Source organism: Macaca mulatta, chromosome 10 (assembly GCF_049350105.2).
Source record: "Macaca mulatta isolate MMU2019108-1 chromosome 10, T2T-MMU8v2.0, whole genome shotgun sequence".
Classification (NCBI taxonomy): Eukaryota; Metazoa; Chordata; class Mammalia; order Primates; family Cercopithecidae; genus Macaca; species Macaca mulatta.
Window position 1 is genome coordinate 112,783,250 of NC_133415.1, and position 25,985 is coordinate 112,809,234.

At 46.7% G+C, this 25,985-nt stretch overlaps 1 protein-coding gene across 3 annotated transcripts in view; it reads left to right on the forward strand.

Moving 5' to 3' along the window:
* The window catches only part of CDH26 (cadherin 26), a 63,265-nt gene extending 39,531 nt beyond the window's left edge, over positions 1-23,734 (forward strand). The window contains exons 13-20 of one of the 3 annotated variants that reach the window (XM_015148686.3): positions 266-505; positions 1,820-2,041; positions 2,614-2,744; positions 5,589-5,666; positions 7,340-7,408; positions 8,823-8,876; positions 10,149-10,223; positions 22,190-22,772. In XM_015148686.3, coding sequence (XP_015004172.3) covers positions 266-505; positions 1,820-2,041; positions 2,614-2,744; positions 5,589-5,666; positions 7,340-7,408; positions 8,823-8,876; positions 10,149-10,223; positions 22,190-22,393 — 1,073 coding nt within the window. In that variant the 3' untranslated portion in view covers positions 22,394-22,772. Of the gene's footprint in view, positions 1-265; positions 506-1,819; positions 2,042-2,357; positions 2,572-2,613; positions 2,745-5,588; positions 5,667-7,339; positions 7,409-8,822; positions 8,877-10,148; positions 10,224-22,189 lie in introns of those variants that run through there. The other 2 variants (XM_077952079.1, XM_077952080.1) reach the window with 2 other exon arrangements.
* The last annotated feature ends 2,251 nt before the right edge of the window (positions 23,735-25,985 follow it).

The window sequence follows — 25,985 nt, forward strand, 5'->3', positions numbered from 1 at the left end:
GTTTGTTTAATGATGCCACATTCTACCTTGTTCTACAAATGATTTGAGGTGGTAAGTGCTTTATTAGCTTACCTTACCCAGATATTCTGAATGTTCATAAAAGCAGGAAAATAGATCATCACATGCATGCCAGGAGAGTTGATTTGAAAGGGAAACAGTTCTAGTATTTCAGGAATATTTGTTTTCTGAGAGACGGAGAGTGCTCCTTCTCCAGGGCTCTGTGTGCACGAGATAACCAACTCCTGAAACTTCCTCCCCGTACAAGGCTTCCCCCCGCAGACTGCTACAGGGACCCTAATGCTCTTCCTGTCTGACATCAATGACAACGCCCCGACTCTCCGGCCACATTCCCGCTACATGGAGGTCTGTGAGTCTGCCGTGCATCAGCCCCTCCACATCGAGGCAGAGGATCCGGACCTGGAGCCCTTCTCTGATCCATTTACATTTGAATTGGACAACACCCTGCGAAACGCAGAGGACACATGGAAGTTGGGGAAAAATTGGGGTGAGTTTTTGTACTGGTCACGGGCAAAGAGTGGAAAATGACAGACATCCAATTGAAACAGTTTTAGGCAAAAAAGGACTTTATTAGCTTAAAAAGCCAGAGAAGTCTGTTCTGGCAGAGCTGGCTCTAGGTGCTCAAAGGATATCCCTGGAAGCCACCTTCCCACACACGGTCTGCTTTTCTCTGGGTTCCTTCACTTTTAGGAACCTCTCCTCATCAGGGGGTAGGAGGCTGCTGGGAGTCCCTGAGACATATCCTAACATCTGGCAAGAAGGGTGTTTCCCAGGAAGCTCCAGGATTGATGTCACAGTTTGACCTGGGTCAGCTGCCCTGTCAATCACTGTAGGTGGGACTTAGGAGGGCAGACGTGCTGATTGACTGGTTCCCAGCCCACACCTGGACCTTGTTGGGATCTGGGCTCAGCCTCTCCTGATTCATACTGAGAATTTGGGAAGTGTGGGCTTCCCTAAAGAAACACTGGGGCACTGTTATCAGAAGATGAACCTGCTGAGCAGGTTAAAAGCAACTGGCACCCTCTGTCAACACTCTCCTCTGTGCCTCTAGCCATGGCATCTGTAGACTGTGGCACGGTTTCAGCTCAGACCTGGAGTGTATGGTGAAGAACTTCACCTTGCCCAAAGAGAGGTCTGGTCTTTGTCCTTGGGGTCTGGGTGATCTCTATTGGGATATCATGTCTGATACCGGTGTCTCTTTACCTGGGTGTCTTGAGCTGAGCCAGACAGGGGCAATGTGATTTAGATTGGGGACTTCTAGTCACATAGTGTCAGTTGACTACCAGAGAGGTTGGAGACTGAGGCCACCCACCTGGGAGGCCCACCAGGTTTCCTGACCAAGCCCCAGGAGGACACTGGAGCCTGAGGCTCAGGTGAACGTCCCTGACTGCAGCATCCCATGTGTGCTGTCCCTCACTGATGCTGACCTGGCTTCTCAGGAGAGGATGATGAGAAGCTCTGACATTGGTGCTTTTCTGAACTCTGCCCTAGGTGCCTCTTTCCTTGTCTGATTTTCATCTGTATCTTTTCCTTGTAAAAAACGGCACCATCGCTGTAACAACTTTCAGTGTGTTCTGTGAGTCTTTCTAGAGAATTGTTGAACCTGAGGGTGGTCTTGGGAATCCATGAACTTGCAGTTGGTGTCAGAAGTGAGGGTGCCCTTGGGGACCCCTCCCTCTAACTCTGCAGTTGGCTTACGTTCATACAGAGCTTGGCCTGTGCAGGGCATTTAGTAAGCGTGCATTGAGCAGATGAGCAGATGAGTGAGTCGATGCATGCCATGTTCTTTTTCCCTTTGCAGGTCAGTCAGTTGAACTTTTAACCTTGAGAAGCCTGCCACGTGGTAATTACTTGGTGCCACTCTTCATTGGAGACAAACAGGGACTTTCCCAGAAGCAAACTGTCCATGTAAGGATCTGCCCCTGTGCCAGTGGGTTCACGTGTGTGGAGCATGCAGATGCAGGAGTGGGGCTTCTTGTGGGGGCCCTGTCCCCTGTCTGTGCAGCATTCGTGGCTCTGGCAGGTCAGTGGTCTGTAGGGGTGTCCTGGGACTATGGCTCCTCTCCCCAGGCAATAGGCCAAGGGTATGGGGTTTGCTGGGGTAGGGGACAGCCGATGGCAGGATTGGTGGAATGGCTTTGAGAATGACTTCTGGGTGTACTCACACTCCTAGATGCAGATCAGAGGTTGCCATGTTGGCCAGGCAAGATCCCTGGCCAGCAAAAGCAGCCTGTACTCACAATGGACTCCATCGGTAAACATAGTCAAGGAGTGGTCCTTTGTAATAACCATGGAGACAGCAACGTACAGATGTCCAGGCTCCTGGACTTGGCAAGGCTAATGAGAAAGCAGCTTTTCCAAGAAAAAATACAATATTACCGGCCAGATAGTATTATTGATTAATTCAACAAACAGTACGTAGCATCTAGTTATATCCCGGAACTGTGCTAAACTTTAGAGCTACACAGATGACCAAGATGCAGTTTGACCTTGCCAGTTCATGACTGAGTTATAAATGAACAGAACAAGATCCTCATGAAACCTCTGATATGGGTGAGCTTGTCTAATCTGTTTTTCCCCTTTGTCTTATCACAGTGGCTCTGCTTTTCCTGTTGCGACGCTATTTTGTGCTTGAACCTAAGAGGCATGGATGCTCTATATCCAATGATGAAGGCCACCAAACACTGGTCATGTATAATGAGGAGAGCAAAGCCACTTCAGCCCAGGTAGTGGAATATCATGCTTTGTGTCTTATGGCAAGGAATTCAATAATACACAGACATATAGCATGTGTTTTTTCACCCACTGTACCACCTCTTAATTCTTCATTCTTACCCATGTTTCAGTAGCAAGTGGGAAAAAATTCTTGGAAAAACTAACTCAGATAAATGAATTTATTGTTTTAGATGAATGGTTCTCAACCATGAGCAATTTTGCTCCACAGGGGATATTCGTCAATGCCTGGAGACAGTTTTGATGGTCACAGTTAGGAGTGCTACTGGTGTCTGGTGGGTTGAGGTCAGAGATGCTGCTAAATATCCTACAACACACAAGACAGTCTCTACCACAGAGAATTATCTGCCCCAGTCCCCTAAGTGCTAAGTTTGAGAAACTGTGCTTAGGGAAAAAGTGATTTTTATTAGGTAGACGTTCCCTAAATGGGATTGTGTTAGGCTCACTGGTTAAATGAGTCTGAGCTGGCTTCTTGGCCATGGCTTTCCGTAGATCATGGCAGAACCTGCTCTTCTACCATTGTCCGGCAGAGGCCAACCAGAAAGCTCACTGCCCTTGGAGGTATAAGGCCTGGGCTCTGTTTCTGCCTTCGCATCTCATTAGCTTCATCATTTAACCCTACATCCTCATCTGTGAACTGGGATGATAAAGTCAAATTCTCAGATAGGTTGTGGATCAAAGAGGATGTCTAACACATCCTCTCTGAAGGCACCTAACACATGAAGGCACCTAACACAAGGCAGAACCATATAAAGTAACTGGCCAATGGCCACTGGTTTTTCAAACCGGCTGCTTCTGAAATGGGCCCTACGTTATCTTAGTCACCCTTGCAGCAACTCTGGGCCGGGATTAGACAGACAAAGAGATGAAAGCATTGTGAGCTCTCCTGTTTGTCTTCATCTAGAATTAAGTGGTTGATTTAGAAAATGAACACAAATGTCAAAAGGAAACACACACAGAGGATTCGGTCACCCCATCTTACACCTCCACTGGTGGTTCTTTCCTGGAAGGGAGAGACTTGCTGAATGAAGTGAGACACTTTAGGGAAAAGATATTCCAATGAACTTTGATGTGATGCTCATGTAATTAGAGAGTTTCTCAAAAATATGTGATTGAAGAAGCTGGTGTTTGCCTGAGGCTCCCAGGGTTCTTTGCATTTTGTCTTCCCTGCGGTGTGAAGGAGGGAAGGGAGGTTAGGCTCCTCTGGCAGGTACGTGCCTGTGCACCCTCCTGTGAGCCCTTCCTGGGTAAGGAAACAGGAGCAAGGTCCAAACTCTCCAGATTGTGAAGTCCCCTGGAAGGAATCTCCCCATCCCAAATGTGAGAGCAGCAGCAAACTTGATTTGTTGTGTAATTTTAAGAAGAAAACCATCTGGGCAAACAGCAGTCTTTGTGTAACAGTAGAATTTCTTGCCTTGGACAGTTCCAGTGGCTCAGAGGCTCAACCATGAAGGGAAACAGAAATGGTTCCCAGGCCCAGGGGCTGTGCCTCAGTCTCCTCCTTGGCAGGAGAGCATGAAAGCTGCTGAGCTTGGAGGAGACTGGCAGGAATGTCACACTTCCTGAGCATTGGTTCAGGTTGTAGCTGAGATGGAAGGGACAGTGGGGATGCCCTGGTTACCCTTCTTTCCCAGCAGCTTTGTGATTGTCTCTTGGAAAAGAGGAAGCAGCTGTAGAAGCAGTGTGGGTGGAAAGGAACCTTGGCCCTTGTGATGCTAAGACCAGGAGGGTTGGAGGGGGCTTAATGACATGGTGGCACTGGTCAAAGACCAGCTATGCCAGAGGGACAAGAGAACCTCATGCTGGGCAAGGGGCTCTGTTCTCTTCTTGTACCAACAAATCTTCCTCTTGTTTCCCATTCACAACTAAAGGCACATCTCCATTCCTGCTTCAGTATCTTAGGGCTCTGAGAAGTGGGATTCAACAGACCTGAGTGTAGATTCCAAATCTGTGATTGATCAGTTACGTAATCTAACTGATTCTGACTTTCATATACAAAGTGAACTTGATAGTCTTCTGTCTCCTAAGTTTGTTGGACACTTTAATCAAATAACACATGTCAAATTTTCAGTACTAACGGTCATGCAATAAAGGGTGGTTGCCAATATTAGCATTATTAGCAGTAATTACTGATTATGTCTTTGTAACCTTGGTAAATAAGGCCATCTCTAGGTGCACTTCTCCCTCTATACATCTTACACAAAGATACCAGCCTACATTGCACATCCACTCACCAGGAACATTGTGTGCTCTTGGGAAAACTCCACGCAAGACATCATCACTAGGTGCACACATGTTGTCACATTCTGCTGCTAAACTATAGGGATGCTGTCTGATGGTGATGATCTGTGGAACTGCATAGATGCCTTCCCTGCGTGTGGGGAAGCTAAGAGCCCTTGGCCAACAGAAATCCAGCATCCATCAACCTGAGTCCCTCAGTGAACATACATGTTGGTTGGTAAATGAATAGAACAATGCACAGAATACCATGCAACAGTGGTGACCCCAAGAGCCATCACTATGAGCCCTAGAAAAAGACAAGCTTTTCAATTCTGAGAGCTCCTGAAATGAGCTTTTTACCATCAGTTTACATGGAACACTGAACCATGAGAAGCTCAACCTCCCAGCGAGCAATTACAAAAGGCAAACAGAAATAACATTCTTTTCCCACATAAGTCATCCAGATTTATAGGAGAGGTGTATTTTTTACAGTCTGGACTTCTGTGATGGCATAGATACAATGTGTTTTGGAGAAAATGTCATTCCTTTCCTTCTGTTTTTATTTCTGCTATCTGTGATTTCAGCCCTTGTCATATTTCTTTCTCTGTGTTCTACAGACATGGTCAGATGTTGAAGGCCACAGGCCGGCTCTGCTCGTCTGCATAGCTGCAGCAGGACCCAAGCAGGGAGCTAAGGTAACGTGCTCCTTACTTGCTTCTGGATTGCAAAGAAGTGACTTTCCTGACGGTTTCCCTCACAAGGAACACCTGGGATGCTCCTCCCACTGCCACATCCGGGGAGGTCCTTCTGCAAGTCAGCAACCCCAGCCCCCACTTGCAAAGCCCCATGGTTCCCTTAGCCTAACACACCCTTGCCTTTCTGTGGCCAAGTTCCTTCATCTTTGCTATGGCATCAGATGACCCAGTGCTTCCAGATATCACTGTGTCCAGTGCCATATGGTGATTTTTTGCCATATGCATATGGCACTTGGACTATGTATTTCTTAAGACACTTTTTTCTTAAAATGGGCTTGTGTCCACATTAAGTACATTTATTTAAGTAGGAAACTTTATATTTCAACTGTAAATGAAAACACAGTTTTACTTGTATAAAGAGCAGGCAAGTGTGAAAATAGCCATGAAAGAAGTAGGGCACAATGACTGGGTGGACGATGTCACTGCCAAAGGCCCGGGGCCCCTCTACAAGGAAGGCAGAGCATGGAAGCCAGGCTAGCACCAGAGTGACACTTCCTCCTGGATGTCATTAGGGTATGGAAACAGAATTAGAAAGGGAATAATTTTCTCACCATGCAAATCAGTGTTATTTAAAATTGTTTCCCAAGTAGCTAAATCTTCCATTCCATAAGTAGTAGGTGTCCCCTACTTTGAAAACAGAGTCGACCCAGGATTGCCATAAATGAGCACGTGCCTGGCCAGGGCAGTGAGCAGGGCTGGGTCCGCTGTGCATTCTGACCATCAACCCGTGCTCCTGGGGGAAGGGCTTCCCTTTTCTAGTTCCTACAAACTTGCCTCCTAGGCTGGCAGGAGCCTTCTCTTTCCTTCCTCTGAGCCAGTCTGCAAACTTCTAGAGGCCTAGGCGTTGCCCTGAAGGGCACACTATGCACTTTGCATGCCCCATCTCATTGAATTTTCACCAGAACCCATAGGGGTGTGTGTGTGGTGAGCGCAGTCTTGCTTCCCTGTTGTACAGGGGAGGAAACCAAAGCCTCCACCCTCTAGGTTTTGGTGTATCTCTGGGTTCCCTTCAGTGTCCTGCGAATATTCTAGTAAGTACATCTGTGGTGACTGCTTAAATGAACTGCCATTCACAGACTTTCTCGAAGTGAAGCCATCACTTATGATTTATGGGTAACCTGATATTTTAAAAGCTGCTGCATATAGCATGAAATAACGTCACTGAGACCATTGTCAAGGTCCATTGCCTGCTTTATTTTCTGTGAAATTTAACTTCATTATTGAAGCGTCGCTATTAAAATAATAGAAACCCAAAGCAGAAAATGCCCACGATCCCATCCCTAAATCTAAACAGTTTCACCTGTGAGTGTCACCTTCTAGATCTCGTCTGTGTGTCTATGCAGTTTTCAGGTGTCTGTGTCATGGAAAGCACATTAGCGTCTTCAGGTTCAAGCCTCCTCCTGCCACACGTTTCCATTGCACCTGCCCTTTTATTCCCTGCCTCTCTTCCTTTTCCTTTCCCCCCCACTGCGCCCTCCCTCTCATCGTGTTAATTCGTGTTTGCCTATGAGTATATGAGCAAGGGGAAGTGGTGGGAGGTCACACATGCCCACTTTGTTTCCAGCTGGAGAGAAATCCATTCTCCTTTGAGTAAATCAGCATTTTCCCCCTAGGATCTCAAGGAAGTGCCTCCATCTGCAGCGAGCAGGGCAGCCCAAGCACGCTCTGCTCTGGGGAGTTGGGTGAGTTTCAGAAGGTTGCTCCCTGCTGCGGCCATCTCACTAGTGACTGACGGTTGGTTCCCCTGAGAGGGGGCCCTTGTAGAAGATTTTGTGATACTGTCAGAAAAAGACACATAGTCAATGAAAATCTGAGAAGTTGGGCTTTTCCCACGCAACTCTATTTCCATCTATAGAACTAGGTATTACGATCATTGGTGGTGGCTGTTGTTTTTAGAGTTGTTTGATAATCCTGATCAAATATGACACTTTTTAGAACATCCGCAAATAGATACATTTTCTCATGTCCTTCTAAGGGCACCGGAGATAATGTATAATATTAAGAGCACAGGACTTTGACCCTGACTAAATTCTAGCCCAGTGACTGCATGCTTCCAGGGAAAGGGAAGTCTGACTTCCCCTGGGTGTTGTGTCTTCATGTATGCTACATACAAATTCTAGGACTATTGCTTTGTGAAATGACGTTTTCTGAAATAATTTTCGACTAACTAGAAGTTGCAAAAATAGTACGGAGAGCTCTTGGGGGTCCCCCAAAGATACCATCTTATGTAACCCTACTCCATGATCAAATCAGAAAATGGACTTTGGCACAACACTATGAACCCAGTTCTCAATCACAGACCTTACTTGGACCTCACCAGTTTAACTAGCCATTATTTAACAGAAATTTACTTTTCCAATATTGAATTTAAAAGAGGTATTCAGGGTCTAAAGAGCCATAGAATCATATCCAATTTTTACGAGAGAGAGATTCTAAAATAAATTCAAGATCTCTATAATTTCATATCTTTGCACAGGCAGTATCTGAGCAAAGATGAAAACATGCTGTTCTTCTTTGCACAAAGATGGTGCCACAAATCGATCACCAAAGGGCTCCTGCATTGATGAATGTTGGGTTTCATGTCCATGCAGCTGACCCTTCTGGTCCTGGTGTGTCCAGCTGCATGGACGTGGAACCCACACCATGGCACAGGGCCTCCCTCTCTAAAGAACCCCTCCTTGGTTTAATATTCTACTGTCACCATCTTGAAATTCTTAATTTTAAACAAAGGGCCCCCAACTTTCATCTTGCACTGAGCCCTGAGGGTTGTGCCTCTGGGCCTGGGTCCTAGGAGTGGATATGTGTCATTTGTTTGTATTCAGGGCATGGCCATGGCACAAAGGAAATCTTACTGGGTGTTCATGGACCCAAGACAGAGCTTGCAAATCTAATATTCTCATGTTCCTTCTTCACAAAGCAACTATGAAACTTATTCATGAATTTCTCCTATGAATATCTATAGTCTTTAGAATTACTATATCTTTAGTACAAAAATGAAAGGCAATATGACTGCAAGAATTTCTAGTTATGTATTTGCATCCTTTGGTGATTTATTTGAAATCAGAAAATATTTCTTTCATCTTTCTTTAATTTAAGGGTTATGGCGAGCTCTTTGAGTCAAGAGGTGTGGAAAACATGTACTCTACTCCTGTAAGTACAGATGTAGGTGTTACTGTGAAAAAATTTACCTTATTGTTCTGTCTAAAAGCTGTGGAAAGCCCTGACAATGGGAAATTTGGAAGGAAAGAGGTGATAAAAAAAAATATGCCCAACATCCAAACAAACTGAAGGAGAAGCGAATGTGAGGAGAGGTTGGAAGTAGTTAAGGCACATTTATCCCGTGACTTGAGAGCATAAGAGCTTTTCAGTCCCTGGCAAATTTCTTTTGCTGTTGAGTTGCTAAGATCTCAATCATAGGCTGAGTTTTCTGCTGTGCTTTGTCACAGACCTATAGAAATTTTAAGCTAAGGGGGTCTTAGAGATCATCTAATCAATTTTTTTTTTCTAAACATGTTTTGCAGCAGAATTCTTCTTTTCAAATGAGATCCTACAAATAACTCCATTGTAAATAAAATATCTAAGTACTAATTTTGTATGCATTGACATTAATAACAGATACCTATTACCAATAAAATAATGATTATGATGTAAACAAAAGGAAGTTGAATGTTGTATATATAGTTTGCAAAATTATGTTAACGTAGCACCTAATTCATTGCCTCACATTATTATAAATTGGTTTTTAAAGTATCAAGAAAATTTTGATCTTCCCTTGGTGATCAGTCTTACGTTTACCGCCACTCTTGGGTGCTGGCCTTGCACCTGCGTGAGCCCGGCAGTGAGGCCCCGGGTGCTTTGCTTGCCTCCAGGCCAGCCTGACTCACATGATTTCATGGTGGGATTTGTGGGTCCCCAGGTAGCCACTCCTCCCGGTAGATGCCAAGCCTGTTTCCTACCACTGTACCCTCTGCCCTTAGATAGCACAGAGACCCAGATCCACAGACATGGACCAGATGAGCAGGTGACTGCCAGTAGCCCATCATGGGGAACAGTGGGCAAGGTGCAGAGGAAGAGAAGCCAAAATGAGCAAGGAGGGGCAGTGTAATTGAGGGGGAGTAAGGCATGAATGAGGCTGTCAGCAGGAGCAAACCCTCCTGGCTGGGCTCACTCGGGTTCCTTCCTCACTGAAAGTGTGTTTCAGCCCAGGCACTGGAAGGTCTAGCCATGAGAGATTGCAGGGCCTCCCTCTCTGCCCCAACACAAAGAGAGGAAACGTGAACAAACTGCCCTGGGCCTGGCTCTTTACCTCCAAAAGAACTGTGCTGAGTATGCCCCATCTGTGCTGGGGCCATTGACACACAGGGGTTGCAGGGTAGGACAAGGGCTCTGCTGTGGTATGAAACTCTACTGGTTTGCTTGCAGGCTTACCCAGATGCCACAGTGCACAGACAACTCCTGGCTCTGGTGGAAGGAAGGATGGCAGAGACATTGAATCAGGTAGGGGGGGCTCCCCTTGTCCTGTGCACTGGCTATGGGTTCTGCATCCCCACTGTGCTCCAGGCTTGATTTGGGGACACTTCCTCCTAAATCACTGTGTTAGTCAGCTAAGGCTGCCATAATAAAATACCATAGCCTGCCTGGTGGCTTAAATAACAGAAATGTATTGCCTCATGTTTCTGCAGGCTAGAAGTCCAAGGTCAGTGTTCCAGCATGGTTGGGTTCTGATGAGGGCTCTCTTTCTAGCTTGCAGATGGCCACCTTCCAGCCGTGTCCTCACATGGGATGGAGAGAGAGATACCAAGCTCCCTGGTATCTCTTCTTATTAGGGAGCCAGTTCCATCATGAGGACTCTACCCTCATGAGCTCATCTAAACCTAATTGTCTCCCAAAGGCTCCATCTTCAAATGTCATCACACTGGGGTTAGGGCCTGAACATATGAATTTGGAGAGAGAACACATTTAAGTCCATAGCAATCACTTTCATGGGAATCCTCCATCCAGTGCTGCTTTGCAGAACCCAACTGAAGACAGAATTGACACAGGACAGGCAAGCCCCCAAACTGGGGATTAGCCCAGGAGGGTTTTTGGAAAGAGTTCAAAGGTGAGGTGGTGGTGTTAGACAGCAGTCTTTTATTGAACATTACTGCTCCTTGCAAGGCAGGGCTAACTCGTAGGCAGTATACTCAGTCAGAAATGTATGGGATGTTGGCAACTGTATTTATACTCACTAAAACCCACTTTCAATTACATGCAAATTAAGTGGCAGGTTGATACAAACTGAGGGGCTGGTTATTTAGAACTTTCTAGGAAAGGGATGGTAACTTCTGGGTCACTGCCATGGCATTGGTAAGCTGTCTTGGCACTGGTGTGAGTGTCTTGCACCAATGAGCAATGAGGGCAACCAGGATCACTTTCGTCTCATCTGCTGGATTCTGCTGTTTTTTGTTTTTTTTGTGTGTTTGTTTGTTTTTGTTTTTTAAACTTCATCCCATCTGGACCAGATCCTGTTTTGGTCAGCAGGGTTGTGACCAGAAAACAAGACCTGCTGGCCTCCTACCTCAGAATGAAGGGTCTTTTCCTGCAAAACTGTGAAAGAAGTAGTTTGACTGCTCTGAAGGGGTCTATGGGGTGAGATTCTGATTTTAGGCATATCCTGGAAGGTCCCTCAGCACAGCCACTGTGTAGTCCTGGGAAGATTGGAAAGCAGCTTGGGAGCTGGGCAAACCCATGGGCAGGTTTACACGGATAGGGCAGAGCCAGTCCACTGCTCATGTCATGGAGGCTCTGCTTGGGGAAGGATGTACCGAGAAGCTGCCCGGGCTGTTCTGACTCTAAGCAGCTCCTCCTGTTGCAGGGCAGTGGGAACTCAGGCCTGTGGAATCATCAGCACAAAGGAAGACATAAATGTAGACAGTCTCTGTCAGGCTAGACTTATTTTTTTGACAAACACATGTATGATACTCACTTTGTTCTAGACTCTGTTCTGAGGACTTGAAAGATGTTAACTCTCAGTCTGCACATCAGCCTATTGGGGGAGGTGCTGTCATACACCTTTTTGTAACATGAAGAAACCCAGGAACAAAGAAGTTGGGTGATGTGTCCAAGGTCACAGCCATAGAAAGTCGTAGATTTGGGGCTCAAATACAGGCAACTGGGCTCCAAGGTCTAGCCACTGGGGGGGCTCATTAAAAGGCAGCAGTCCCCAGCACCAACTCTGTGGACCCTGCTGTAGTGGGTCTGGGGTGCACATCTGAGCCTCTGACTTGAGGTCCTGGGATCCTGTTTTGTGAAACACATTGGTGAGCCTGGACATTTCCTGCTGTGCTTGTCAGAGTGGATGACAGACAGGGCTGTGAACACTGTGGCCTGAGGAAGTGAGCCCAGACTGTGTCTGGATGTAGAGTCACTGCCTGGGGTCTCCCCAGTGTCAGCTTCCTCTGGTTCCTGTCACAGTCCACAGGTGGGAGCTCCAGCTCTGTGCCCCAGTGACAGCCCCAAAGGTGCTATAGGCTTGGCCCCTTCTCACTCCCACTCCTTAGCCCTGCAGAATGGGTGCTGTCTGGCACCTACTTCAAGAAAACACAGACATCTTCTCTGAGCCTAGAAGCTTTGTCTAAAGCCAGGCAAGCCAGGCTCCTGCAGAAGGGGGCTGTGTACCCACAGAGTCAGGGCTGCAGGGCACTTCCCCAGGCCCTGACTGCTGGTGAGGAAGATGAAGGATAAGCTGTGGGGAAATTTCTGTGTGTCTCTCCCAAGCTGACTATAACCTCCCTGAGGGCCAGGCTGTGTCATTATTGGTGATGGCACAGGGGTCACTGAAGAACCAATGAAAGAACCATTTTCACTATAACCCAATGTGGTAGATGAATCCAATAACAGAGGCTCAGACAAGTTGCTCCAATGGTAAAGGCATGAAGGACAGAGCCAGAAATGGGGTGCAGAGTGGCTGACTGCAGACGGGCCCACCTGATCATTGAGCAGTGTCAAGGAAGTCTCCTCTCTGAACCTTAATTTCTCATCTACAAAGTAGAGTTGGGCAGCTCTGCTACACTCTTGGGTGAAGCTTTGTGCAGATGAGATCATGTCTCTACATAAAACATAGGATGTGGTGATCATGATATAGTATCCGGCTTACGCATTTTCACATTTGTGCACACACACATGAATGCATGTCCATGCACACGTACCGCTCATGCCAAGTGGACCATGTGGACAGTATCGCAGGTCCTGCCTGGCTGAGCAGGAGGGGGATGTGTTCCAGCTGCGGACCCCCCTCCTCCTCTGCAGGGAGGGAGGCAGCTTAATTCAATAGAAGCTCAAAGCTCTGCTTGGTGGTGTGAGAGGAGGGAACACCAGATTAGAGGGCCCTGTTCTTTCCTCTTGAGCCCTCTAACTTGGATGGTGGTGTATGATGAATTATTGATCTGATGAGGCTTCCAAAATTGCTGAATCAGGGTGCAGACACCCGCTGTTCTGCTGTCAGCCTGGGGGTTTTGAAGTTGAATCCACCCAGTGCAGCCCCCACTGCAGATTCTGTCTTGCTCTGCACACACCATGTCCGTCGCTAATTGTCTATTCAGCTTCACTGCAAGAACGTGAACAGACTCCTAACACCTAGGCTGGAGCTTGTGTATCTGCTGGTTTTGCTGTAAAAACTTTCTTTCCTCCCGCTGCCCCCAGCTCCCCCATGCCATATGGTCAGACAGCGACCACAGTCCCTGAATAAGCAGACCCAGTTAATGGACCAGATGTGCAGGTGAGCGTTCCCATGCTTCCGGTGGGCACCAAGCCTGACATAGCAGTAGACTGGGGTGGGGAGACAGCATTTCCCACTAAACAAGGGCCCAGGCAGGGCTCTTGAGAATCAGAGGAGGCTGGAGACAGCTTGTTACAGTCACTGGGTGGGCCAGGGCAGGGGGCATAGTTAAGAGCTTGGAAGCCCAGGGGTCCCATCAGAATGGGGACATGCATGGGGTCCCTGGGGTCCCAGAGCTGCCCTTTCCAGGCCCTCCCCACCTCCCACCTTGGGCTTGAGCCCCAGGACTCCGACTGTTTTCATGCTCTACATGAGCTCACCCTCTCAGAATTACTATCAGTAGTGACGGATTAGACAGGCTCCCACTAAACCCGTTCCTGCCAAGGTCTGTGGAACTGGCTCTGGGTTCAGATAGCACTCTCTACAGGTATTAGAAGGTAAACAGGCTAAAACCCTCCTCTACTCCTCTCCCCTCCCTTCCTGTCCCCTATTTATCGTATCACTCAGGCCAGGAAAGTCTTCACAGAGAGATGACTTGGGTCCTGAATACTGAGCTGGAATTTGCTGGGTGGAGATTGGCAGAGGAGGACTGTCTAGGGTTCTAGGCAGAGAGGAATGAGCAGATACGAAGCCTAGGAAATGTTTCTGGGGTTTGTGCAGAGGGTGGACCTGAGGCAGGAGAGGCTGGGGAGAGGAAGAGATGGTGAAAAGACGGCTGTTGGGAGGGAGAAAGCCATGACAACCCTACAGCAGGGCGGCTTACTGCGCAGAGCAAGTACCTCTGGCTCACGTCAGAGATCAGGGTCGGTGTCGAGCCGGAGCCTGCCCAGGGTCCTCCCACCCTGTGGCTCTGCCACCACTCAGAACTGGAAATGAGGCTAGAGGACAGAAAGAGCGAGAACGGAGGCTCTTGGGGAAGTGTTCACGGCCAGGTATGTGTTCCTGACATCCCTATTTCATCAGTCACGTGGCCACATCTAGCAGCGAGGCAGGAAATGTGATCTTGCCGGGTGACCAGAAGAACAAGAAATGAGTTTAGTGAACTCCTTGCCACTCTTGCCCCAATGACTGGAGATAGGGACCTATCCTCAGGCATTGGTCATGGGGCTGGAGGAGAGGGGATAGAACTAGGAATATGGCCGAGCATTTGAGAGGATGGGGCAGAGAAGAGGTGGCGATGACTCTAGGTTTCAAGGTTGAGCAGCTGGGCTGTTGGGGATGTCCTGACTTAGGCCAGGCTAGAGTTTCATGAACTTTGGTTATTCTCACACGACTGTCACACTTGTGTTTAACCCACTCACTATTATGTATTTAATGCATTTCTGTAAAGCAGCTCACATGTTAATTAGCTTTTGGCTTTATGATCAGCTATGTAATGGTATTTGTGAAATCATGGAGTTGGTGTGCTTGTTATCATGTTTTGAAATATGCGATAAAATGGCCATTGACTCAAATAAATATGTGTTCTGATACCGCTGAAATCATCTAATGCTGCAGGGGTCAGTGAACTTCTTATAAAGGGCCAGAGAGTAAATCTTGTAGGATTTGAAGGCCAGTTCCCACAGCTCAGCCCTGCTGTTCTGTGAAAGCCGCCACAGATGATACACAAATAAAAGGTCTTGGCTGTGCTCCAGTAGAACTTAATTTACAACAACAGGTAGTGTGGGGGATTATCCGCTGGGTTTTAGCCAGCTAGCCCCTGTAACGGGGTGCACACTGCACTTGGCAAGCATTGAGGGAGGGGCTGAAGGAGGGGGAGATGCAGGTTGTGGGCAGAACCACAGCGGCTTCCAGGGTGTTGAGTCTGAGGTCCCTGTGGACGTCCTCGTGGAGCTGTCTGGTTGGAATTCTGGCTCTGGATGTGACCACAGGGAGTGTCACAGACAGACATGGTGATTGGGACATCACCATTGGTTAGGGATGGATGAAGCCATGGCCTGAGCGTGAACGGGGAGACTAGAGGGCAGTGGTTTGAGGAGCCATGTGGGTGAGACAGGGGTGGCAGGAAGCGGTGGCTGCCCTTTTTTGGAGGGAGGCTGTGAGGTATGAGCGGATTGAAGGACAGACCTGAGCACATTTGTGGGTTGGAAGAAAGGAACCCACAGCAAGAGGCCAGGAAAAGATGAAGAGAGAGGTGACAGTTGTCCAAACGAGGGTCTGGGGGGTCACGGAAGGGGAGGTGTCCAGAGCACAGAACAGGGAGGGGCTAGCCTCAAGAAATGAATCTGCAAGAGGGTGGGAGTGGGTGGGAGGTCCTCCTGAGGGCTCCTGTCATAGTCCTGGGGCGGCCACCAGTGTGTCACAGTTCCCTCTCAGACTATAAAGTGGGATGTCTCCCCTTAGCCTGACTGCCACTTCTGGGACTGTACGAACTCCTGTGTCAGCTGAGGACATGGGGCCTGAGTGCCGTTCCTACTGCACTGAGGTGTTCCTCGAATCAAACCTAGAGAAATGAGCTGGGTATGGAAGTGTTATGCCCAGACTGTTTGTTCCCCAAAGAAGACCACCAGAGTCCAGAGTCAAAGCCAAGCGGCAAGGATCTTTACTACAAGTTCGAACTTGGTCCCTCCTTTACACAGTATACAAGAGGGCCCCGATCAATGCGTGCGTTTGCTTTTTATAGCCCGAAAGTTGCAGGGGAACAAAGAAATTCTTTTGGCTCCCGCGCTTTCAGTAACCTTGAACGGCTGTCTCCTTATCGGAGACTTTCCAGGTGGTGTTTGTACTGGGCTCAGGGAGTTTCGAGCCCGGGGGCTGAGGAATGTGCCCAGCTCCTTTCATTCCCCCCTTCTTTTCAGGTATCTTTAGAGCCAATCTTGGGTCTTATAAGCCTGGTTCTGTTTCAGCGTTTTCAGGTTGGTATTGGGCTCTGAGGACTATGAGTTGTACGGTGTCAAATTTCTCCTTAATAAATTGTAAAATTCTGTTAACAACACAAGGTCCTACGGTAAGCAGAAATAGTAGACTTAGCAGGGGTCCAAGGAAGGGGGCTAACAGAGAAAACATAGAGGAATTTCACCATTGGTCTGCAGCTGAAGCAAACTGCCGTGTTTTTACTTCAGTGCTTAACTTGCGTAACTGTTGGACCCGGTCCTCTACAAGTCCTGATTCATTTATGTAGAAACAACAGTCTTCTTTTAGAAATATACATGTACCACCTTTTTCTGCAGTGAGTAGGTCTAGGGCTCTCCGGTTCTGCAAGGTTACCTGAGCTAGGGACGTGAGCTGTCGCTGAAGGGAGGCAAGGGACTCAGCCGACTCCTCCATAGCAACAGCAAATTGTTGTTACAACTTGTTACTTTCTATGAGGGTGTGACCTAGGGCTCCCCCCGCCAGTCCGGCCGCAATGAAGGATGCGGTGAGGGAGATTCCTGCAATGAGGGGGAGAAATATGGCTCGTGCAGGTCTTGGTCTAGGGTCTGGGTGAATAACAGCACTAGTCCAGTTACCGGTATACCCTAGGAACTCGCCAGCAGTTAGTAGAGTCAACCGGGGAACTAATGTGACAGGGAGACACAGTAGGTTATTAACAGAGGGACTAGGTAGGTTCTTAGATAAGGTTCCATTACACCAGAAGAATATGCCTGATGGAGCCCTTAAGGTGATATTAGGGGGCGTTGCAGTGATGCTGCAGAGGCTGGAATTGGTTTCTGAGAAACAGTAGGGAAACTTCTCCTGACTGGGGTTTAGGTATAGGCGCACGTTCAGGATAGGAGCATACGAGAGGTTTCGGAGTTTGTTAGCTTGGGCAAAGGTAGAGGATCCCCATGGCAGACGGACAGCGGTTAGCGGTGGACGCCCTAGAGTGGCGCACAGAAAGCAGCCAGACAGGCTATGAAGTCCTGTAAGGTTAGCAAGTTTTAGTCCTTCTTGTAATAACTTTAACCAGGAGAAAGGACGTAAGTCTTGTGTTAGTCTGTTTTCCTGTCATTGGATATTCCTGTGGACCAGGGGCAGTACTTGTACTAGGCCTCGCCATAGATAGAGATGACTGCTAGGCCATGTGGAGGAGGGGGAGTAGTATACAGCCTCATGTTGAGGCGAGGTCTAGCGGGAGTTCCAGGGGTTTCTAACTATCTATGTATATGAAAAGTCTTTATCCCGTCTACGATGGAAGGGCCACTTAGGGTCTAACTGTTTTCTCTCTCCCCAATAACGGGGTCTATGCATGTTACAATAGTTATAAGGACAGCCGGCATTTTGGTGCCACCAATAGTGTTTACAATTGTATTTAGTCTGATCAAACTTAAAGCATATTATTGGTGTTATAGGTTTGGCTATTTGAAAACCAGTAAAATTTAGTAGAATTGGGCTGTTGCACCCTGAGGAAGGGCAATCAGCACTGGCCAATAATTTTCCGGGCTTATGAGGTTGCCCAGGGTGGGTTCGGTTTTCATAAAGCCAGAATCTCCAGACAAAGGGATTATGAGCTGGTTTTGTGATTTCTCCAGCGGCCACTAGGGCGACTAACGTTAGGGTTAGACTACCTAACTGCATGTTTGCAGTGAGCTATGCTGCCGGCGCAGGGTGAGTTTTAAGGGGTTGTTTCTAGCTCTGTCCACAGTCCACGCGTCCGGTGCTTCAGCCGCCGCCATGATTGGTCCCAGAAGATCGGAGGTTGGGTCCACTGGCTTGACGTGGGTGTAGTGGATCTACGATGCGATGCCTTCTACCTTCAGGGCGGTGGGTGTGATTAGGAGTACCTGGAGTGGTCCTTTCCACCTGGGTTCTAGGGTCTCTTGTCGGTGTCACTTGACTAGGACCCAGTCTCCCGGCTGGTACGGATGGGGTGTCGGCGGGGGACCGGTCTCATATAGTTCCTTCAGCTTGGGCCAGATTTCTTGATGAATTTTCTGCAAGGCTTGTAGGGAAAATAAGAGTTCAGAGACATTTTCTGTTTTAGACTTGAGCAGATCATCTTTTAGGCCGGGAACTAAGGGTGGGGGTCTGCCATACATAATTTTATAAGGAGTAAGGCCTAGTCTGTAAGGTGTATTACGGGCCCGGAACAGAGCGTAGGGGAGAAGGACCACCTAATTAGTGCCAGTCTCCATAGTTAATTTAGTTAAGGTCTCCTTTAAGGTCCGATTCATTTTCTCTACCTGTCCTGAACTCTGGGGCTTGTAAGCGCAATGTAGTTTCTAATTTGCCCCAAGGATGGAAGCCAAATCCTGACTTACCTTAGCGACGAAGGCCGGCCTATTATCTGACCTTATCTGGACGGGGAAGCCATACCTGGGGAGGATATCTTCCAGGATTTTCTTTGCTACAACCTGAGTAGCTTTCTTCTTGGTGGGGAATGCTTCAGTCCACCCTGAAAAAGTATCTACAAAGACAAGTAAGTACCGATACCCGTATTTTCCTGGCTTTAGCTCAGTAAAATCTACTTCCCAGTAGATACCGGGCCTGGTTCCTCTAAGCCTTGTTCCCGTTGCAGCCTGGGATTGGGGGTAGGCGTTGTTAAGCTGGCAGACTTTGCAACTTGTCATGATGTTGCTGGCCGTCTCGGCTGTATGTCTGAATTTGAGCTTAGAGCGTCTGATCAGGTCTATCATCCGCCGAGCACCCAGGTGGGTGGTTCGGTGGATGTGTTCTAACACTTGTTGTCTTAATTTTTCTGGTAGGATGGTTTGGTCATTAGTATCAGTCCACCACCTATTCTGGATCTGTTTCAGGGGAAGCTTGTCAATCCACTGGAGATCTTGTTCTGAATAATCAGGGAAATATGGCAAGTCCCGGGGGCCCGGGTCAGGGAGCTGGAGTGCAAGGAGTTGGCTGGGAGCCTTCGCCACCTTTCTTGCAGTTTGGTCCGCCAGAAAGTTGCCTTGAGCAGTTGGAGTAGTTAGTTTCTGATGCCCTGGGCAATGCACAATGGCTAACTTTTCTGGCCTCTATAGGGCTGTTAGCAGGGCTAGGATTTCTTGCTTGTTTTTTTATCTCTTTTTTTTTTTAGCCGTCAGTAACCTCCGCTCCCTGTAAATGGCCCCATGTATATGCACCGTTGCAAAAGCATATCAGCTGTCTGTATATACCGTCAGCTTTTTCTCCGCCCCTAAGGTAAGAGCTTGGGTGAGCACTATTAGTTCGGCCTTCTGGGTCGATGTCCCCGGGGGCAGGGGTTCCGCCCAGATTACCTCAGTCTCTGAAGTCACTGCCGCTCCAGCGTATCTCTGGCCCTGATGCATGAAGCTGCTCTTATCAGTGAACCAGACGAGGTCGGCGTCAGGAAGTGGGCGATCCTGCAGGTCTTCTCGAACCCCGTGCACCTGAGCCAGTACCTCGGTGCAGTCGTGGAGTGGGGCATCCAGGTCTGGGTTGGGCAGCAGCGAGGCAGTCTCTTACCCAGTGGCCAGCCTCCTTGCAGTAGGCACATTGGTCTTTTATCAGATTATCATGCCTGGGGGGGCCGCCTAGGTTGGGTGTACTTTGGCTGTAGATGCTCTTTCTGTACTACTGCTGCCAGGACCTTGGTCATTTTTTTAGTGGCCTTAAATTGCCTTTTTTCTGGAGTATCTCTGTTATTATAAACCTGCTGGGCTATCTGAAGGAGGTCTTGAATCCGCTTTTCTTCCAAGTCTTTTAATTTTTGGAGTTTTTTTAATATCTGGGGCTGCCTGATTTATGAAAGACATTACAACAGCTGTCTGACTTTCTGGAGCCTCTGGATCTATGGGGGTGTACTGTCTAAAAGCTTCCATTAATCTTTCTAAGTAGGTGGCTGGGCTCTCTGTCTTTTCTTGCCGAATAGAATATATTTTAGCCAAATTAGTGGGCTTGCGAGCAGCTGCCCGGAGACCTGCCATTAGAGTCTGGCGATAAAGGTGTAGCCGTCCCCTACCTTCTGCCGTGTTGTAGTCCTACGCCGGCCTGGTCAGAGGAAAGGTCGCGTTTATGAGGTCAGGGTTAGCAGTCGGTTGACCGTCGTCCCCCGGGACCAGCTTTCTAGCTTTTACCTGTATTCTCTCTCGCTCCTCCGTGGTAAACAAGATTCAGAGGAGCTGCTGACAATCATCTCAAATGGGCTGGTGGGTGAACATGACACTATCCAGTAAAGCCAGTAAATCTTTGGGGTTGTCTGAAAACCGAGCACTCTGAGTCTTCTAGTTATACAGATCACTGGTGGAGAATGGCCAGTACTGGAGCTTGGGGATTCCTGTGTCATCTGGGGGTCTTATTTCCCGAAGGGGTAAAGCCACCGTGGAGTCAGGCGGCTGGGGGGGGGGGCTAGTCCGCGAAGTGCACCCTCGCGTCCGCCCCGCCGGCCTTTTAAAGTTACTTTCCCTTTCAGCGAGCCCGCCTCCCCTCCGCCTGCTCCCTCCCTCTATCTCTCTCTCTAATCTTTCCGTTTCTGTCTAAATCTTTGATTGACATACTTACAGGGTCTCTTCTTTAAGTCTCTATCTCATTCGCGCACGCTTTCTCTCTCTCTGTCTCTCTGTCATCCCGTGTCCTTTCTCCTTTATACTCAGTCTCTTTTTTTTTTTCTGTCTCTTTCTCTGACTCTCCACGTCTGCCGTTTTCTCCCCTTTCTCTTTCCGATTTCCCTTCTCACTTTCTCCCTCTCCCGTCTCTTATGGTCTCTCTCTCACTCATTCTCTCCCTCTCCCCAGTCTCACTTTCTGTGTCTCTTTTTGTAAAGGAATGTGGGTTAGAATCCTTGTAAAGGAAATCCGCGCCGGAAGCTGGGAGCCCGGGGACCGGGGCCGCAGGTGCGGCGCCGGAAGCCGGGAGCCCGGAGACCGGGGCCGCGAGCGTGGCGCCGGAAGCGCGCGCCGGAAGCCGGGAGCCCGGGGACCGGGGCAATTCAGACCGCGAGCGCGCACCCAGGGACCGGGGCAATTCAGACCGCACGCATGCACCCGGGGACCGGGGCAATTCAGACCGCGAGTGCGCACCCGGGGACCGGGGCAATTCAGACCGCGAGCGCGCACCCGGGGACCGGGGCAATTCAGACCGCGAGCGCGCACCCGGGGACCGGGGCAATTCAGACCGCACGCGCGCACCCGGGGACCGGGGCAATTCAGACCGCGAGCGCGCACCTGGGGACCGGGGTCAGAGTCAGCTGTTGCCCAGATCGCGAACGCGCTCCGGCAACTCAGATCACAATTTAAATCAGAAGAGAGCCAGGGGACGTCTCCCACCGGTCTCCACTGGCTGTCCTATAGCGCGTCCGCCAGGACTGTGCCAGCTTCAGTTTCAGACCTCGCGAGTCACAGATTCAGATTCAGAACAGACACTCAGACACAGACAGACAAATGGAGACGAGCCAGCTCACCTATCAGTAGATCGATCTTAGCAGATCCGTTGACCAGGGGTCTGGTGGGCTTGGGGAATCCCGGACGAGCCCCCAGATGTTATGCCCAGACTGTTTGTTCCCCAAAGAAGACCACCAGAGTCCAGAGTCAAAGCCAAGCGGCAAGGATCTTTACTACAAGTTCGAACTTGGTCCCTCCTTTACACAGTATACAAGAGGGCCCCGATCAATGCGTGCGTTTGCTTTTTATAGCCCGAAAGTTGCAGGGGAACAAAGAAATTCTTTTGGCTCCCGCGCTTTCAGTAACCTTGAACGGCTGTCTCCTTATCGGAGACTTTCCAGGTGGTGTTTGTACTGGGCTCAGGGAGTTTCGAGCCCGGGGGCTGAGGAATGTGCCCAGCTCCTTTCAGAAGCACATGGCATTTACCTTCTCTTTCCCCAACTTTTCCCCAGAAACTCCGTGTTGCCGACGTGCTGGAAGATGACCCCGGCTACCTACCTCACGTCTACAGCCAGGAGGGGGAGTGTGGAGGGGCCTCATCCCTCAGCTCTCTGGCCAGCTTGGAACAGGGACTGCCGCCTGATTTGCTGGACTCTCTGGGTTCAAAAGCGACTCCGTTGGAGGAAATATGTTCAGAGTCAGGTGGTCCTTCCTAAAGAAATGTGTATTTTGGAGAATTGAAATAATTCATGGAGGGGAATCACTATTCATGGATTTTTCCCCTCTGCTCTTCTTTTCCCTCCTTAAAAAAAAAATCACCTTCTAGTCCTAGATGAGGACACACTATTAGTTTGAATTAAATGCTTTGATATTCTGAGACCAGCCATCTTGAACCAAAGCAAAACCACAAGTTGTGCTTTTTTAAAATTTGATTTGTCATATTTTCTAGAGAAACTTGAATTTAATTGTGTTATTCTTAGCTTCCACTGGCAGCCTAACTTTGAGGGTAAATGAAAATATAACCCATCGATTACCCAGTCACTTGGGAACAGCAGGTAATACTGAAGAAAAATAAAAATAGATTTTAAAACGTTATTTACATTTCTATGATTATGATTCTGCTTCCTTTTAAGGGAAAACTTAGGTAAATGGAGAAATGTTTTCTATAACGTTTGTAATCAGTATTTTAAGTGATTTTTTTAAAAAAAGTATTGATCCCTATTCACTTTTTGATTAGATAAATAGATAAAATATGGTATCTTGAGAGAAATGATTATGCTGAAAGCTTTATAAACAGTACACTCTTTAAAAAATGAAGAGCTGACATAATTTAACTTGTATGTGTTATGTAAGTAAAAGAGTTTAGGAGCCTTTCAATGAAAAAGTTCTGATTAGATTTTATCTTTAAACAAAACCACAAAATTTAATTGGTTTTTACTTGTCCACTTACTGCTAATGTCAGTTTCAGGGGAGGAAATGGTTTCTTTTAAAAATCTTAATATGGAGACATATGCCCTAAAAATAGTCAGTTTTCTAGTCTGAGTAATAGATAAGAGACTGACTAAGCAAAGTTTAAAATGCTATTAGGACACTTTAATGCACATATTGAATATCTAAAAGTCTACAGCCATATAAAATTTTTATGTAATTAATGAGCAAATGCTCTCTCTCACGCCCTGAAATAAATCAGTAGAAACATGTTTGCTGTTGAATCAAGGAAGTATTATGTTAAACAGTGAGTTACAGCTCACAGTTAAAACGCTCTCCTTCTTTTTGAAGAAGCTGTGCAAATAATTCTTTTAAAGAGATCTGGACTTTCTTACCTGGTTACCTCGCTCTTTCTCTGCTTTGGGAAGCTGAAAAAGAAGAAAAACCACATTTAAAACACTGGAATGTCTGAATGGGACGCTTGAAGTGTAGAACAGCTGTATTGATCCTAGCATGACTCAGAGGACAGTCTAGGACATTTTCTCAGTAATTCAGTATAAAAGTCATTTTTTTTAAGAAAAATATATGTGTTTGGACAACGAAACAAAATAAACACATTATTCAATTGCCTTCTTATACTTACCTCTTTCATTCTGTTCCCTGTAGATTTTTAAAAAATTCTCTCAGGTTTTAAAACTTTATTATTTTATTTTAAATAATTGACATATAATAATTGTACATATTCATGGGGTACATAGTCATGTTTCAACATATTTACAGTGATCAAATCAGAGTCATTAGCATAATCATTGGCTCAAACGTTTTTCATTTCTTTGTATTAGGACGGAGCATTCAGTATTCATCCCCCTTCTAGCTATCTAAAACTATGTATTATTGTTAACTATAGTCATCCTATAATACTATAGAGTGCTAGAACGTATTCTTCCTAGGAATAATTTGCTGTAATTTTGTATCCTTTAATAAATCTCTCCCTATCCCTCTTTCCCCCTACCCCTCCCAGCTGCTGTATCCTCTGTTCTACCTTCTACTTCTGAGATAAACTTGTTTTTAGCTTCCACATATGCGTGAGGACATGTGGTTTTCAACTTTCTGCTAGTGGCTTATTTCTCTTAATATAATGTCTTCCAACTTCATCCATGTTGCCATAAATGACAGAATTTTTTTATTTTAGTGGCTGAATAATATTTCATTGTGTATATATACCATACTTTCTTCATGAATTCATCTGCTGTTGGACAGCTAGGTTGATTCCACATCTTGGCTATTGTGAATAGTGGTGTAATAAACATGAGATGCAGATGTTTCTTCAAAATACAGATTTCTTTTCCTCTGGACAAATGCCCAGTAGTGGGATTTTTGAATTATATTGTAGTTCTATTTGTAGAGTTTTTCAGGAACCTCCACACTCTTCTCCAAAGTGTCTATAGTAATTTACATTCCTACCAACAGTGTATGGGTTCCCTTTACTCAGCATCCTCACCAGCATTTGCTTTCTTTATTTAATTTAATTTTTTTTTTTTTTTTTTTTTTTTTTTTTGAGACAGTCTCACTTTGTTGCCCAGGCTGGAGTGCAGTAGTGCAATCTCAGCTCACTGCAACATTTCCACTTCCTGGGTTCAAGCAATTCTCCTGTCTCAGCCTCCCAAGTAGCTGGGACTACAGGCACGAGTCACCACGCCCAGCTAATTTTTTGTATTTTTAGTAGAGATGGGGTTTTGCCATGTTGGCCAGGCTGGTCTCGAACTACTGACCTCGGGTGATCTGCCCACCTCAGCCTACCAAAGTGCTGGGATTACAGGTGTGAGCCACTGCATCTGGCCCAGCATTTGCTATTTTTGACTATTTGATAGTAGCTATCCTAACTGGGATGAGATAATACCTCATTGTGGGTTCGATGTGCCTTTCCCTGACCATTCATGATGTTAAGCATTTTTTCCTATATTTTTTGGCTATTTTATGTCTTTTGAGAAACATCTGTTCAGATCATTTACCCATTTTAAAATTGGATTATTTTAATTTTGCTTTTGAGATATTTGAGCTCCTCGTGTATTCCAGATAATAACCCCTTGTTGGATAAATAGTTTGTAGATATTTTCTCCCATTCTGTAAGTTGCCTTTGCACTCTGTAGTTGCCTTTGCTGTGCAGAAACTTTTTTCATTTGACATAATCCTATTTGTTTATTTTTGCTTTTGTTACCTATGCTTTTGAGGTCTTATTCATAAATTTTTTTTTCCAAGACCAATTTCCTGAAGCATTTTCCCTAAGTTTTCTTCCAATAGTCTTATAGTTTTGGGTCTCACATTTAGGTCTTTGATCCATTTTGAGTTGATTTTTGTATAGGGTGAGAGAGGGGAGTCTAGTTTCATTCTTCTGCATATAGATACCTACTTTCCCCAGCACCATTTGTTGCAAAGGCTGTCTTTTCCTCAATGAATGTTCCTGGTCTTTTTGTCAAAAATCAGTTGGCTGAAGATATATGTATTAATTGCTTGAGTCTGTATTCTGTTTCATTTATTGATGTGTCTATTTTTATAGTACCATGCCGTTTCAGTTATTATAGTTTTGTAGTATATTTTGAAGTCTGATAGTGTGATGCTTGTAGCTTTGTCTTTTGTGCTCAGAATTGTTTTGGCTCTTCAGGGCCTTCTATGGTTCCATGCAAATTTTAATATATATATTTTTTATTTCTGTGAAGAATGTCATTGGTGTTTTGATAGGGATTGCATTGAATCTGTAGATTGCTTTGCATAGTGTGATAATTGTAACAACATTAATTCTTCTGATCCATAGGCATGAAATGTCTTTACATTTATTTATATCCTCTTCAATTTTTCGTCAGTATTTTGTAATCTTTTTTT